This window comes from Electrophorus electricus, chromosome 1 (genome assembly GCF_041902795.1).
Source record: "Electrophorus electricus isolate QZ-2024a chromosome 1, ASM4190279v1, whole genome shotgun sequence".
In the NCBI taxonomy this organism is placed as follows: Eukaryota; Metazoa; Chordata; class Actinopteri; order Gymnotiformes; family Gymnotidae; genus Electrophorus; species Electrophorus electricus.
Window position 1 is genome coordinate 636,602 of NC_137497.1, and position 22,223 is coordinate 658,824.

The 22,223-nt window shown below is 35.6% G+C and overlaps 1 protein-coding gene across 4 annotated transcripts in view; it reads left to right on the plus strand.

Annotated features, from left to right (window-relative positions):
• LOC113568374 (NACHT, LRR and PYD domains-containing protein 3-like) overlaps positions 1-22,223 on the plus strand; it is a 75,067-nt gene that overhangs the window by 3,609 nt on the left and 49,235 nt on the right. For all 4 annotated transcript variants that reach the window (XR_014122678.1, XM_081710689.1, XM_081710790.1 and 1 more), the window contains one exon: positions 92-133. Coding sequence is in view for 2 of the 4 variants with exons in the window: in XM_081710689.1 (XP_081566815.1) it covers positions 92-133 (42 nt within the window). In the remaining 2 variants the exon portion in view is untranslated. The remainder of the gene's footprint in view (positions 1-91; positions 134-22,223) is intronic.

A 22,223-nucleotide genomic window follows, 5' to 3' on the forward strand; every position in this document is an offset into this window, starting at 1 on the left:
CACCAAAAATGCACACAGGACTTACTCACAGTTAATAAAGTAGGTTTTGTGTTTTATATTATCTTTTCTTTACTCTTGTCTTCTCTCATAGGTGGAGACAAATGTGAAGAGTCGACTGCTAAGAGTCCAGCAGGTAAATTCAACCAGTCACACCTTTAGGCATGAAAATATATTGAAACTCTAAACAACATTAAAGTTGTAATATATATTCAACACCATAAATACCACATATACTACTGTCATCATTCACATACATCACAAACAATACTGACACCATTCACGTATATCACATAACACTACTGTCATCATTCACATGTACATTACATACACTACTGTCATCATTCACATACATACATCACAACACTACTGTAATCATTCACGTACGTACATCACATACACTACTGTCATCATTTACGTACATCACAACACAACTGTCATCATACACATACGTACATCACATACACTACTGTGATAATTTACGTACATCACATAAACTACTGGCATCATCCACATACATCACATACACTACTGTCATCGTTCATGTACTTACATCACATTACACTACTGTCATCTTTCACTTATGTATATCACATACACTTCTGTCATCATTCACATACATCACATACACTACTGTCATCATTCACATATGTACATCACATACACTACTGTCATCATTCACATACATATATCACATACACTACTGTTATCATTCACATACATCACATACACTATCGTCATCATTCACGTATGTACTTCACATACACTACTGTCATCATTCACATACATCACATACACTACTGTGATAATTCACATACAACGCATACACTACTGTCATCATTCACATACGTTCATCACATGCGTACTGTCGTCATTTACATATGTACATCACATACACTACTCTCATCATTCACATACATCATATATACTACTGTGATAATTCACGTACAACGCATACACTTACATCATTCATATGTACATCACATAAACTACTGTCATCAATCACATACATCACATACACTACTGTCATCATTCACATACGTACATCACATACAGTTCTGTCATCATTCATACGTACATCACATACACTTCTGTCATCATTCATATGTACATCACAACACTACTGTAATCATTCATCTACGTACATCACATACACTACTGTCATCAATCACATACATCACATACACTACTGTCATCTTTCACATACGTACATCACATACACTTCTGTCATCATTCATATGTACATCCCATACACTTCTGTCATCATTCATATGTACATCCCATACACTTCTGTCATCATTCATATGTACATCACATACACTACTGTCATCATTCACATACATCATATACACTACTCTCATCATTCACATACATACATCACAACACTACTGTCATCGTTCACGTACGTATATCACAAACACTACCGTCATCATTCACATGTACATCAAATACTCTACTGTCATCATTCACATACCTACATCACATACACTACTGTCATCATTCACATACATCACATACACTACCCTCATCATTCACACACATACATCACATACACTACCGTCATCATTCACGTATGTACATCACATACACTACTGTAATCATTCACGTATGTACATCACAACACTACTGTAATCTTTCACTTACGTACATCACATACACTACTGTCATCATTCATACGTACATCGCATACACTTCTTTCATCATTTATATGTACATCACATACACTACTGTCATCATTCACATACATACATCACAACACTACTGTGATAATTCACGTACGTACATCACATACACTACTGTCATCATTCACGTACATCACATACACTACCGTCATCATTCACATATGTACATCACATACACCACTGTCATCATTCACATACATCACATACACTACTGTCATCATTCACATGTACATCACATACACTACTGTCATCATTCATATGTACATCACATACACTTCTGTCATCATTCACATACATCACAACACTACTGTGATAATTCACGTACATACATCACATACACTACTGTCATCATTCACATACATCACATACACTACTGTGATAATTCACGTACAATGCATACACTACTGTCATCATTCACATACGTTCATCACACGCGTACTGTCGTCATTCACATATGTACATCACATACACTACTGTCATCATTCACATACATACATCACATACACTACTGTCATCAATCACATACATCACATACACTACTGTCATCATTCACATATGTACATCACATACACTACTGTCATCATTCACATACATATATCACATACACTACTGTCATCATTCACATACATCACATACACTACTGTGATAATTCACGTACATCACATACACTACTGTCATCAGTCACATACATCACATACACTACTGTCATAATTCACATACGTACATCACATACACTACTGTCATCATTCATACGTACATCACATACACTTCTGTCATCATTCATACGTACATCACATACACTTCTGTCATCATTCATATGTACATCACACACTACTGTCATCATTCACATATATCATATACACTACTGTCATCATTCACATACATCTGATACACTACTGTCATCATACACATACGTACATCACATACACTACTGTGATAATTTACGTACATCACATACACTACTGGCATCATCCACGTACATCACATACACTACTGTCATCATTCACATACGTTCATCACATGCGTACTGTCGTCATTCACATATGTACATCACATACACTTCTGTCATCATTCACATACATCACATACACTACTGTCATCATTCACATACATACATCACAACACTACTGTAATCATTCACGTACGTACATCACATACACTACTGTCATCACTTACGTACATCACAACACAACTGTCATCATACACATACGTACATCACATACACTACTGTGATAATTTACGTACATCACATAAACTACTGGCATCATCCACATGCATCACATACACTACTGTCATCGTTCATGTACTTACATAATTCATGTACAACGCATACACTACTGTTATCATTCACATACATCACATACACTATCGTCATCATTCACGTATGTACTTCACATACACTACTGTCATCATTCACATACATCACATACACTACTGTGATAATTCACGTACAACGCATACACTACTGTCATCATTCACATATGTTCATCACATGCGTACTGTCGTCATTTAAATATGTACATCACATACACTACTCTCATCATTCACATACATCATATATACTACTGTGATAATTCACGTACAACGCATACACTTCTTACATCATTCATATGTACATCACATAAACTACTGTCATCAATCACATACATCACATACACTACTGTCATCATTCACATACGTACATCACATACACTTCTGTCATCATTCATACGTACATCACATACACTTCTGTCATCATTCATATGTACATCACAACACTACTGTAATCATTCATCTACGTACATCACATACACTACTGTCATCAATCACATACATCACATACACTACTGTCATCTTTCACATACGTACATCACATACACTTCTGTCATCATTCATATGTACATCCCATACACTTCTGTCATCATTCATATGTACATCACATACACTACTGTCATCATTCACATACATAATATACACTACTCTCATCATTCACATACATACATCACAACACTACTGTCATCATTCACGTATGTACATCACATACACTACTGTAATCATTCACGTATGTACATCACAACACTACTGTAATCTTTCACTTACATACATCACATACACTACTGTCATCATTCATACGTACATCGCATACACTTCTTTCATCATTCACATACATACATCACAACACTACTGTGATAATTCACGTACGTACATCACATACACTACTGTCATCATTCACATGTACATCACATACACTACTGTCATCATTCACATACATCACATACACTACTGTCATCATTCACATGTACATCACATACACTACTGTCATCATTCATATGTACATCACATACACTTCTGTCATCATTCACATACATACATTACAACACTACTGTGATAATTCACGTACATACATCACATACACTACTGTCATCATTCACATACATCACATACACTACTGTGATAATTCACGTACAACGCATACACTACTGTCATCATTCACATACGTTCATCACACGCGTACTGTCGTCATTCACATATGTACATCACATACACTACTGTCATCATTCACATACATACATCACATACACTACTGTCATCAATCACATACATCACATACACAACTGTAATCATTCATCTACGTACATCACATACACTACTGTCATCAATCACATACATCACATACACTACTGTCATCATTCACATACATACATCACAACACTACTGTGATAATTCACGTACATACATCACATACACTACTGTCATCATTCACATACATCACATACACTACTGTCATCATTCACATTCATCACATACACTACTGTGATAATTCACGTACAACGTATACACTACTGTCATCATTCACATACGTTCATCACACGTGTGCTGTCTTCATTCACATATGTACATCACATACACTACTGTCATCATTCACATACATACATCACATACACTACTGTCATCAATCACATACATCACATACACTACTGTCATCATTCACATACGTACATCACATACACTACTGTCATTCACATACATATATCACATACACTACTGTCATCATTCACATACATCACATACACTTCTGTGATAATTCACGTACATCACATACACTACTGTCATCAGTCACATACATCACATACACTTCTGTCATAATTCACATACGTACATCTCATACACTACTGTCATCATTCATATGTACATCACATACACTACTCTCATCATTCACATACATCATATATACTACTGTGATAATTCACGTACAACGCATACACTTCTTACATCATTCATATGTACATCACATAAACTACTGTCATCAATCACATACATCACAAACACTACTGTCATCATTCACATACGTACATCACATACACTTCTGTCATCATTCATACGTACATCACATACACTTCTGTCATCATTCATATGTACATCACAACACTACTGTAATCATCTACGTACATCACATACACTACTGTCATCAATCACATACATCACATACACTACTGTCATCATTCACATACGTACATCACATACACTTCTGTCATCATTCATATGTACATCCCATACACTTCTGTCATCATTCATATGTACATCACATACACTACTGTCATCATTCACATACATCATATACACTACTCTCATCATTCACATACATACATCACAACACCACTGTCATCGTTCACGTACGTATATCACATACACTACCGTCATCATTCACATGTACATCACATACTCTACTGTCATCATTCACATACCTACATCACATACACTACTGTCATCATTCACATACATCACATACACTACCCTCATCATTCACACACATACATCACATACACTACCGTCATTCACGTATGTACATCACATACACTACTGTAATCATTCACGTATGTACATCACAACACTACTGTAATCTTTCACTTACGTACATCACATACACTACTGTCATCATTCATACGTACATCCCATACACTTCTTTCATCATTCATATGTACATCACATACTCTACTGTCATCATTCACATACATCACATACACTACTGTCATCATTCACATGTACATCACATACACTACTGTCATCATTCACGTACATCACATACACTACCGTCATCATTCACATATGTACATCATATACACTACTGTCATCATTCACATACATCACATACACTACTGTCATCATTCACATGTACATCACATACACTACTGTCATTCATATGTACATCACATACACTTCTGTCATCATTCACATACATACATCACAACACTACTGTGATAATTCACGTACATACATCACATACACTACTGTCATCATTCACATACATCACATACACTACAGTGATAATTCACGTACAACGTATACACTACTGTCATCATTCACATACGTTCATCACACGTGTACTGTCTTCATTCACATATGTACATCACATATACTACTGTCATCATTCACATACATACATCACATACACTACTGTCATCAATCACATACATCACATACACTACTGTCATCATTCACATACGTACATCACATACACTACTGTCATTCACATACATATATCACATACACTACTGTCATCATTCACATACATCACATACACTTCTGTGGTAATTCACGTACATCACATACACTACTGTCATCAGTCACATACATCACATACACTTCTGTCATAATTCACATACGTACATCACATACACTACTGTCATCATTCATATGTACATCACATACACTACTGTCATCATTCACATACATCATATACACTACTGTGATAATTCACGTACAACGCATACACTACTGTCATCATTCACATACGTTCATCACATGCGTACTGTCGTCATTTACATATGTACATCACATACACTACTCTCATCATTCACATACATCATATATTCTACTGTGATAATTCACGTACAACGCATACACTTCTTAGATCATTCATATGTACATCACATAAACTACTGTCATCAATCACATACATCAAATACACTACTGTCATCATTCACATACGTACATCACATACACTACCGTCATCATTCACATACATACATCACAACACTACTGTAATCATTCACATACATACATCACATACACTACCGTCATCATTCACATACATACATCACATACACTACCATCATCATTCACGTATGTACATTACATACACTACTGTCATCATTCACATACATCACATACACTACTGTGATAATTCACGTACAACGCATACTCTACTGTCATCATTCACATACGTTCTTCACATGCGTACTGTCGTCATTTACATATGTACATCACATACACTACTCTCATCATTCACATACATACATCACACTACTGTAATCATTCACGTATGTACATCACAACACTACTGTAATCATTCAAATACATACATCACATACACTACTGTCATCAATCACACATCACATACACTACTGTCATCATTCACGTACATCACATACACCACTGTCATCATTCACGTACATCACATACACTACTGTCATCATTCATACGTACATCACATAAACTTCTGTCATCATTCATATGTACATCACATACACTACCGTCATCATTCACATATGTACATCACATACACTACTGTCATCATTCACATACATACATCACAACACTACTGTAATCATTCACATACATACATCACATACACTACTGTGATAATTCACGTACAACGCATACACTACTGTCATCATTCACATACATCACATACACTACCGTCATCATTCACGTATGTACATCACATACACTACTTTCATCATTCACATACATCACATACACTACTGTGATAATTCACGTACAACGCATACACTACTGTCATCATTCACATACGTTCATCACAACACTACTGAAATCATTCACGTATGTACATCACAACACTGCTGTAATCATTCATACGTACATCACATAAACTTCTGTCATCATTCATATGTACATCACATACACTACTGTCATCATTCACATACATCACATACACTACCGTCATCATTCACATTTGTACATCACATACACTACTGTCATCATTCACATACATATATCACATACACTACTGTCATCATTCACATACATCACATAGACTACTGTGATAATTCATGTACCACGCATACACTACTGTTATCATTCACATACATCGTCATCATTCACGTATGTACTTCACATACACTACTGTCATCATTCACATACATCACATACACTACTGTGATAATTCACGTACAACGCATACACTACTGTCATCATTCACATACGTTCATCACATGCGTCCTGTCGTCATTTACATATGTACATCACATACACTACTCTCATCATTCACATACATCATATATACTACTGTGATAATTCACGTACAACGCATACACTTCTTACATCATTCATATGTACATCACATAAACTACTGTCGTCAATCACATACATCACATACACTACTGTCATCATTCACATACGTACATCACATACAGTTCTGTCATCATTCATACGTACATCACATACACTTCTGTCATCATTCATATGTACATCACAACACTACTGTAATCATTCATCTACGTACATCACATACACTACTGTCATCAATCACATACATCACATACACTACTGTCATCTTTCACATACGTACATCACATACACTTCTGTCATCATTCATATGTACATCCCATACACTTCTGTCATCATTCATATGTACATCACATACACTACTGTCATCATTCACATACATAATATACACTACTCTCATCATTCACATACACACATCACAACACTACTTTCATCGTTCACGTACGTATATCACATACACTACCGTCATCATTCACATGTACATCACATACACTACTGTCATCATTCACATACATCACATACACTATCGTCATCATTCACGTATGTACTTCACATACACTACTGTCATCATTCACATACATCACATACACTACTGTGATAATTCACGTACAACGCATACACTACTGTCATCATTCACATACGTTCATCACATGCGTACTGTCGTCATTTACATATGTACATCACATACACTACTCTCATCATTCATCTACGTACATCACATACACTACTGTCATCAATCACATACATCACATACACTACTGTCATCTTTCACATACGTACATCACATACACTTCTGTCATCATTCATATGTACATCCCATACACTTCTGTCATCATTCATATGTACATCACATACACTACTGTCATCATTCACATACATAATATACACTACTCTCATCATTCACATACATACATCACAACACTACTGTCATCGTTCACGTACGTATATCACATACACTACCGTCATCATTCACGTGTACATCACATACCCTACTGTCATCAATCACATACATCACATACACTACTGTCATCATTCACATACGTACATCACATACACTTCTGTCATCATTCATATGTACATCACATACTCTACTGTCATCATTCACATACCTACATCATATACACTGATGTCATCATTCAGATACATCACATACACTACCCTCATCATTCACACACATACATCACATACACTACCGTCATCATTCACGTATGTACATCACATACACTACTGTAATCATTCACGTATGTACATCACAACACTACTGTAATCTTTCACTTACGTACATCACATACACTACTGTCATCATTCATACGTACATCCCATACACTTCTTTCATCATTCATATGTACATCACATATACTACTGTCATCATTCACATGTACATCACATACACTACTGTCATCATTCACGTACATCACATACACTACCATCATCATTCACATATGTACATCACATACACTCCTGTCATCATTCACATACATCACATACACTACCGTCATCATTCACATATGTACATCACATACACTACTGTCATCATTCACATACATATATCACATACACTACTGTCATCATTCACATACATCACATACACTACTGTCATCTTTCACATACGTACATCACATACACTTCTGTCATCATTCATATGTACATCCCATACACTTCTGTCATCATTCATATGTACATCACATACACTACTGTCATCATTCACATACATCATATACACTACTCTCATCATTCACATACATACATCACAACACTACTGTCATCGTTCACGTACGTATATCACATACACTACCGTCATCATTCACATGTACATCACATACTCTACTGTCATCATTCACATACCTACATCACATACACTACTGTCATCATTCACATACATCACATACACTACCCTCATCATTCACACACATACATCACATACACTACCGTCATTCACGTATGTACATCACATACACTACTGTAATCATTCACGTATGTACATCACAACACTACTGTAATCTTTCACTTACGTACATCACATACACTACTGTCATCATTCATACGTACATCCCATACACTTCTTTCATCATTCATATGTACATCACATACTCTACTGTCATCATTCACATACATCACATACACTACTGTCATCATTCACATGTACATCACATACACTACTGTCATCATTCACGTACATCACATACACTACCGTCATCATTCACATATGTACATCATATACACTACTGTCATCATTCACATACATCACATACACTACTGTCATCATTCACATGTACATCACATACACTACTGTCATTCATATGTACATCACATACACTTCTGTCATCATTCACATACATACATCACAACACTACTGTGATAATTCATGTACATACATCACATACACTACTGTCATCATTCACATACATCACATACACTACTGTCATCATTCACATACATCACATACACTACTGTGATAATTCACGTACAACGTATACACTACTGTCATCATTCACATACGTTCATCACACGTGTACTGTCTTCATTCACATATGTACATCACATACACTACTGTCATCATTCACATACATACATCACATACACTACTGTCATCAATCACATACATCACATACACTACTGTCATCATTCACATACGTACATCACATACACTACTGTCATTCACATACATATATCACATACACTACTGTCATCATTCACATACATCACATACACTTCTGTGATAATTCACGTACATCACATACACTACTGTCATCAGTCACATACATCACATACACTTCTGTCATAATTCACATACGTACATCACATACACTACTGTCATCATTCATACGTACATCACATACACTACTGTCATCATTCACATACATCATATACACTACTGTGATAATTCACGTACAACGCATACACTACTGTCATCATTCACATACGTTCATCACATGCGTACTGTCGTCATTTACATATGTACATCACATACACTACTCTCATCATTCACATACATCATATATTCTACTGTGATAATTCACGTACAACGCATACACTTCTTACATCATTCATATGTACATCACATAAACTACTGTCATCAATCACATACATCAAATACACTACTGTCATCATTCACATACGTACATCACATACACTACCGTCATCATTCACATACATACATCACAACACTACTGTAATCATTCACATACATACATCACATACACTACCGTCATCATTCACATACATACATCACATACACTACCATCATCATTCACGTATGTACATCACATACACTACTGTCATCATTCACATACATCACATACACTACTGTGATAATTCACGTACAACGCATACTCTACTGTCATCATTCACATACGTTCTTCACATGCGTACTGTCGTCATTTACATATGTACATCACATACACTACTCTCATCATTCACATACATACATCACACTACTGTAATCATTCACGTATGTACATCACAACACTACTGTAATCATTCAAATACATACATCACATACACTACTGTCATCAATCACACATCACATACACTACTGTCATCATTCACGCACATCACATACACCACTGTCATCATTCACGTACATCACATACACTACTGTCATCATTCATACGTACATCACATAAACTTCTGTCATCATTCATATGTACATCACATACACTACCGTCATCATTCACATATGTACATCACATACACTACTGTCATCATTCACATACATACATCACAACACTACTGTAATCATTCACATACATACATCACATACACTACTGTGATAATTCACGTACAACGCATACACTACTGTCATCATTCACATACATCACATACACTACCGTCATCATTCACGTATGTACATCACATACACTACTTTCATCATTCACATACATCACATACACTACTGTGATAATTCACGTACAACGCATACACTACTGTCATCATTCACATACGTTCATCACAACACTACTGAAATCATTCACGTATGTACATCACAACACTGCTGTAATCATTCATACGTACATCACATAAACTTCTGTCATCATTCATATGTACATCACATACACTACTGTCATCATTCACATACATCACATACACTACCGTCATCATTCACATTTGTACATCACATACACTACTGTCATCATTCACATACATATATCACATACACTACTGTCATCATTCACATACATCACATAGACTACTGTGATAATTCATGTACCACGCATAAACTACTGTTATCATTCACATACATCGTCATCATTCACGTATGTACTTCACATACACTACTGTCATCATTCACATACATCACATACACTACTGTGATAATTCACGTACAACGCATACACTACTGTCATCATTCACATACGTTCATCACATGCGTCCTGTCGTCATTTACATATGTACATCACATACACTACTCTCATCATTCACATACATCATATATACTACTGTGATAATTCACGTACAACGCATACACTTCTTACATCATTCATATGTACATCACATAAACTACTGTCGTCAATCACATACATCACATACACTACTGTCATCATTCACATACGTACATCACATACAGTTCTGTCATCATTCATACGTACATCACATACACTTCTGTCATCATTCATATGTACATCACAACACTACTGTAATCATTCATCTACGTACATCACATACACTACTGTCATCAATCACATACATCACATACACTACTGTCATCTTTCACATACGTACATCACATACACTTCTGTCATCATTCATATGTACATCCCATACACTTCTGTCATCATTCATATGTACATCACATACACTACTGTCATCATTCACATACATAATATACACTACTCTCATCATTCACATACACACATCACAACACTACTTTCATCGTTCACGTACGTATATCACATACACTACCGTCATCATTCACATGTACATCACATACACTACTGTCATCATTCACATACATCACATACACTATCGTCATCATTCACGTATGTACTTCACATACACTACTGTCATCATTCACATACATCACATACACTACTGTGATAATTCACGTACAACGCATACACTACTGTCATCATTCACATACGTTCATCACATGCGTACTGTCGTCATTTACATATGTACATCACATACACTACTCTCATCATTCACATACATCATATATACTACTGTGATAATTCACGTACAACGCATACACTTCTTACATCATTCATATGTACATCACATAAACTACTGTCATCAATCACATACATCACATACACTACTGTCATCATTCACATACGTACATCACATACAGTTCTGTCATCATTCATACGTACATCACATACACTTCTGTCATCATTCATATGTACATCACAACACTACTGTAATCATTCATCTACGTACATCACATACACTACTGTCATCAATCACATACATCACATACACTGCTGTCATCTTTCACATACGTACATCACATACACTTCTGTCATCATTCATATGTACATCCCATACACTTCTGTCATCATTCATATGTACATCACATACACTACTGTCATCATTCACATACATAATATACACTACTCTCATCATTCACATACATACATCACAACACTACTGTCATCGTTCACGTACGTATATCACATACACTACCGTCATCATTCACATGTACATCACATACCCTACTGTCATCAATCACATACATCACATACACTACTGTCATCATTCACATACGTACATCACATACACTTCTGTCATCATTCATATGTACATCACATACTCTACTGTCATCATTCACATACCTACATCATATACACTGATGTCATCATTCAGATACATCACATACACTACCCTCATCATTCACACACATACATCACATACACTACCGTCATCATTCACGTATGTACATCACATACACTACTGTAATCATTCACGTATGTACATCACAACACTACTGTAATCTTTCACTTACGTACATCACATACACTACTGTCATCATTCATACGTACATCCCATACACTTCTTTCATCATTCATATGTACATCACATATACTACTGTCATCATTCACATGTACATCACATACACTACTGTCATCATTCACGTACGTATATCACATACACTACCGTCATCATTCACATGTACATCACATACTCTACTGTCATCATTCACATACCTACATCACATACACTACTGTCATCATTCACATACATCACATACACTACCCTCATCATTCACACACATACATCACATACACTACCGTCATTCACGTATGTACATCACATACACTACTGTAATCATTCACGTATGTACATCACAACACTACTGTAATCTTTCACTTACGTACATCACATACACTACTGTCATCATTCATACGTACATCCCATACACTTCTTTCATCATTCATATGTACATCACATACTCTACTGTCATCATTCACATACATCACATACACTACTGTCATCATTCACATGTACATCACATACACTACTGTCATCATTCACGTACATCACATACACTACCGTCATCATTCACATATGTACATCATATACACTACTGTCATCATTCACATACATCACATACACTACTGTCATCATTCACATGTACATCACATACACTACTGTCATTCATATGTACATCACATACACTTCTGTCATCATTCACATACATACATCACAACACTACTGTGATAATTCACGTACATACATCACATACACTACTGTCATCATTCACATACATCACATACACTACTGTCATCATTCACATACATCACATACACTACTGTGATAATTCACGTACAACGTATACACTACTGTCATCATTCACATACGTTCATCACACGTGTACTGTCTTCATTCACATATGTACATCACATACACTACTGTCATCATTCACATACATACATCACATACACTACTGTCATCAATCACATACATCACATACACTACTGTTATCATTCACATACGTACATCACATACACTACTGTCATTCACATACATATATCACATACACTACTGTCATCATTCACATACATCACATACACTTCTGTGATAATTCACGTACATCACATACACTACTGTCATCAGTCACATACATCACATACACTTCTGTCATAATTCACATACGTACATCACATACACTACTGTCATCATTCATATGTACATCACATACACTACTGTCATCATTCACATACATCATATACACTACTGTGATAATTCACGTACAACGCATACACTACTGTCATCATTCACATACGTTCATCACATGCGTACTGTCGTCATTTACATATGTACATCACATACACTACTCTCATCATTCACATACATCATATATTCTACTGTGATAATTCACGTACAACGCATACACTTCTTACATCATTCATATGTACATCACATAAACTACTGTCATCAATCACATACATCAAATACACTACTGTCATCATTCACATACGTACATCACATACACTACCGTCATCATTCACATACATACATCACAACACTACTGTAATCATTCACATACATACATCACATACACTACCGTCATCATTCACATACATACATCACATACACTACCATCATCATTCACGTATGTACATCACATACACTACTGTCATCATTCACATACATCACATACACTACTGTGATAATTCACGTACAACGCATACTCTACTGTCATCATTCACATACGTTCTTCACATGCGTACTGTCGTCATTTACATATGTACATCACATACACTACTCTCATCATTCACATACATACATCACACTACTGTAATCATTCACGTATGTACATCACAACACTACTGTAATCATTCAAATACATACATCACATACACTACTGTCATCAATCACACATCACATACACTACTGTCATCATTCACGTACATCACATACACCACTGTCATCATTCACGTACATCACATACACTACTGTCATCATTCATACGTACATCACATAAACTTCTGTCATCATTCATATGTACATCACATACACTACCGTCATCATTCACATATGTACATCACATACACTACTGTCATCATTCACATACATACATCACAACACTACTGTAATCATTCACATACATACATCACATACACTACTGTGATAATTCACGTACAACGCATACACTACTGTCATCATTCACATACATCACATACACTACCGTCATCATTCACGTATGTACATCACATACACTACTTTCATCATTCACATACATCACATACACTACTGTGATAATTCACGTAAAACGCATACACTACTGTCATCATTCACATACGTTCATCACAACACTACTGAAATCATTCACGTATGTACATCACAACACTGCTGTAATCATTCATACGTACATCACATAAACTTCTGTCATCATTCATATGTACATCACATACACTACTGTCATCATTCACATACATCACATACACTACCGTCATCATTCACATTTGTACATCACATACACTACTGTCATCATTCACATACATATATCACATACACTACTGTCATCATTCACATACATCACATAGACTACTGTGATAATTCATGTACCACGCATACACTACTGTTATCATTCACATACATCGTCATCATTCACGTATGTACTTCACATACACTACTGTCATCATTCACATACATCACATACACTACTGTGATAATTCACGTACAACGCATACACTACTGTCATCATTCACATACGTTCATCACATGCGTACTGTCGTCATTTACATATGTACATCACATACACTACTCTCATCATTCACATACATCATATATACTACTGTGATAATTCACGTACAACGCATACACTTCTTACATCATTCATATGTACATCACATAAACTACTGTCATCAATCACATACATCACATACACTACTGTCATCATTCACATACGTACATCACATACAGTTCTGTCATCATTCATACGTACATCACATACACTTCTGTCATCATTCATATGTACATCACAACACTACTGTAATCATTCATCTACGTACATCACATACACTACTGTCATCAATCACATACATCACATACACTACTGTCATCTTTCACATAAGTACATCACATACACTTCTGTCATCATTCATATGTACATCCCATACACTTCTGTCATCATTCATATGTACATCACATACACTACTGTCATCATTCACATACATAATATACACTACTCTCATCATTCACATACATACATCACAACACTACTGTCATCGTTCACGTACGTATATCACATACACTACCGTCATCATTCACATGTACATCACATACCCTACTGTCATCAATCACATACATCACATACACTACTGTCATCATTCACATACGTACATCACATACACTTCTGTCATCATTCATATGTACATCACATACTCTACTGTCATCATTCACATACCTACATCATATACACTGATGTCATCATTCAGATACATCACATACACTACCCTCATCATTCACACACATACATCACATACACTACCGTCATCATTCACGTATGTACATCACATACACTACTGTAATCATTCACGTATGTACATCACAACACTACTGTAATCTTTCACTTACGTACATCACATACACTACTGTCATCATTCATACGTACATCCCATACACTTCTTTCATCATTCATATGTACATCACATATACTACTGTCATCATTCACATGTACATCACATACACTACTGTCATCATTCACGTACATCACATACACTACCATCATCATTCACATATGTACATCACATACACTCCTGTCATCATTCACATACATCACATACACTACCGTCATCATTCACATATGTACATCACATACACTACTGTCATCATTCACATACATATATCACATACACTACTGTCATCATTCACATACATCACATAGACTACTGTGATAATTCACGTACAACGCATACACTACTGTCATCATTCACATACGTTCATCACATGCGTACTGTCGTCATTTACATATGTACATCACATACACTACTCTCATCATTCACATACATCATATATACTACAGTGATAATTCATGTACAATGCATACACTTCTTACATCATTCATATGTACATCACATAAACTACTGTCATCAATCACATACATCACATACACTACTGTCAGCATTCACATACGTACATCACATACACTACTGTCATCATTCACATACATCACATACACTACTGTGATAATTCACGTACATCACATACACTACTGTCATCAGTCACATACATCACATACACTACTGTCATAATTCACATACGTACATCACATACACTACTGTCATCATTCACATACATCATATACACTACTGTGATAATTCACGTACAACGCATACACTACTGTCATCATTCACATACGTTCATCACATGCGTACTGTCGTCATTTACATATGTACATCACATACACTACTCTCATCATTCACATACATCATATATACTACTGTGATAATTCACGTACAACGCATACACTTCTTACATCATTCATATGTACATCACATAAACTACTGTCATCAATCACATACATCACATACACTACTGTCATCATTCACATACGTACATCACATACACTTCTGTCATCATTCATACGTACATCACATACACTTCTGTCATCATTCATATGTACATCACAACACTACTGTAATCATCTACGTACATCACATACACTACTGTCATCAATCACATACATCACATACACTACTGTCATCATTCACATACGTACATCACATACACTTCTGTCATCATTCATATGTACATCCCATACACTTCTGTCATCATTCATATGTACATCACATACACTACTGTCATCATTCACATACATCATATACACTACTCTCATCATTCACATACATACATCACAACACTACTGTCATCGTTCACGTACGTATATCACATACACTACCGTCATCATTCACATGTACATCACATACTCTACTGTCATCATTCACATACCTACATCACATACACTACTGTCATCATTCACATACATCACATACACTACCCTCATCATTCACACACATACATCACATACACTACCGTCATTCACGTATGTACATCACATACACTACTGTAATCATTCACGTATGTACATCACAACACTACTGTAATCTTTCACTTACGTACATCACATACACTACTGTCATCATTCATACGTACATCCCATACACTTCTTTCATCATTCATATGTACATCACATACTCTACTGTCATCATTCACATACATCACATACACTACTGTCATTCACATGTACATCACATACACTACTGTCATCATTCACGTACATCACATACACTACCGTCATCATTCACATATGTACATCATATACACTACTGTCATCATTCACATACATCACATACACTACTGTCATCATTCACATGTACATCACATACACTACTGTCATTCATATGTACATCACATACACTTCTGTCATCATTCACATACATACATCACAACACTACTGTGATAATTCACGTACATACATCACATACACTACTGTCATCATTCACATACATCACATACACTACTGTCATCATTCACATACATCACATACACTACTGTGATAATTCACGTACAACGTATACACTACTGTCATCATTCACATACGTTCATCACACGTGTACTGTCTTCATTCACATATGTACATCACATACACTACTGTCATCATTCACATACATACATCACATACACTACTGTCATCAATCACATACATCACATACACTACTGTCATCATTCACATACGTACATCACATACACTACTGTCATTCACATACATATATCACATACACTACTGTCATCATTCACATACATCACATACACTTCTGTGATAATTCAAGTACATCACATACACTACTGTCATCAGTCACATACATCACATACACTTCTGTCATAATTCACATACGTACATCACATACACTACTGTCATCATTCATATGTACATCACATACACTACTGTCATCATTCACATACATCATATACACTACTGTGATAATTCACGTACAACGCATACACTACTGTCATCATTCACATACGTTCATCACATGCGTACTGTCGTCATTTACATATGTACATCACATACACTACTCTCATCATTCACATACATCATATATTCTACTGTGATAATTCACGTACAACGCATACACTTCTTACATCATTCATATGTACATCACATAAACTACTGTCATCAATCACATACATCAAATACACTACTGTCATCATTCACATACGTACATCACATACACTACCGTCATCATTCACATATGTACATCACATACACTACTGTCATCATTCACATACATCACATACACTACTGTCATCATTCACATGTACATCACATACACTACTGTCATCATTCATATGTACATCACATACACTTCTGTCATCATTCACATACATACATCACAACACTACTGTGATAATTCACGTACATACATCACATACACTACTGTCATCATTCACATACATCACATACACTACTGTGATAATTCACGTACAACGTATACACTACTGTCATCATTCACATACGTTCATCACACGTGTACTGTCTTCATTCACATATGTACATCACATACACTACTGTCATCATTCACATACATACATCACATACACTACTGTCATCAATCATATGTACATCACATACACTACTCTCATCATTCACATACATCATATATTCTACTGTGATAATTCACGTACAACGCATACACTTCTTACATCATTCATATGTACATCACATAAACTACTGTCATCAATCACATACATCAAATACACTACTGTCATCATTCACATATGTACATCACATACTCTTCTGTCATCATTCATATGTACATCACATACACTTCTGTCATCATTCACATACATCACATACACTACTGTGATAATTCACGTACATCACATACACTACTGTCATCAGTCACATACATCACATACACTACTGTCATAATTCACATACGTACATCACATACACTACTGTCATCATTCATATGTACATCACATACACTACTGTCATCATTCACATACATCATATACACTACTGTGATAATTCACGTACAACGCATACACTACTGTCATCATTCACATACGTTCATCACACGTGTACTGTCGTCATTTACATATGTACATCACATACACTACTCTCATCATTCACATACATCATATATACTACTGTGATAATTCACGTACAACGCATACACTTCTTACATCATTCATATGTACATCACATAAACTACTGTCATCAATCACATACATCACATACACTACTGTCATCATTCACATACGTACATCACATACACTTCTGTCATCATTCATACGTACATCACATACACTTCTGTCATCATTCATATGTACATCACAACACTACTGTAATCATTCATCTACGTACATCACATACACTTCTGTCATCATTCACATACATACATCACAACACTACTGTGATAATTCACGTACATACATCACATACACTACTGTCATCATTCACATACATCATATACACTACTGTCATCATTCACATACATCATATACACTACTCTCATCATTCACATACATACATCACAACACTACTGTCATCGTTCACGTACGTATATCACATACACTACCGTCATCATTCACATGTACATCACATACACTACTGTCATCATTCACATACGTACATCACATACACTTCTGTCATCATTCATATGTACATCCCATACACTTCTGTCATCATTCATATGTACATCACATACACTACTGTCATCATTCACATACATCATATACACTACTCTCATCATTCACATACATACATCACAACACTACTGTCATCGTTCACGTACGTATATCACATACACTACCGTCATCATTCACATGTACATCACATACTCTACTGTCATCATTCACATACCTACATCACATACACTACTGTCATCATTCACATACATCACATACACTACCCTCATCATTCACACACATACATCACATACACTACCGTCATTCACGTATGTACATCACATACACTACTGTAATCATTCACGTATGTACATCACAACACTACTGTAATCTTTCACTTACGTACATCACATACACTACTGTCATCATTCATACGTACATCCCATACACTTCTTTCATCATTCATATGTACATCACATACTCTACTGTCATCATTCACATACATCACATACACTACTGTCATCATTCACATGTACATCACATACACTACTGTCATCATTCACGTACATCACATACACTACCGTCATCATTCACATATGTACATCATATACACTACTGTCATCATTCACATACATCACATACACTACTGTCATCATTCACATGTACATCACATAC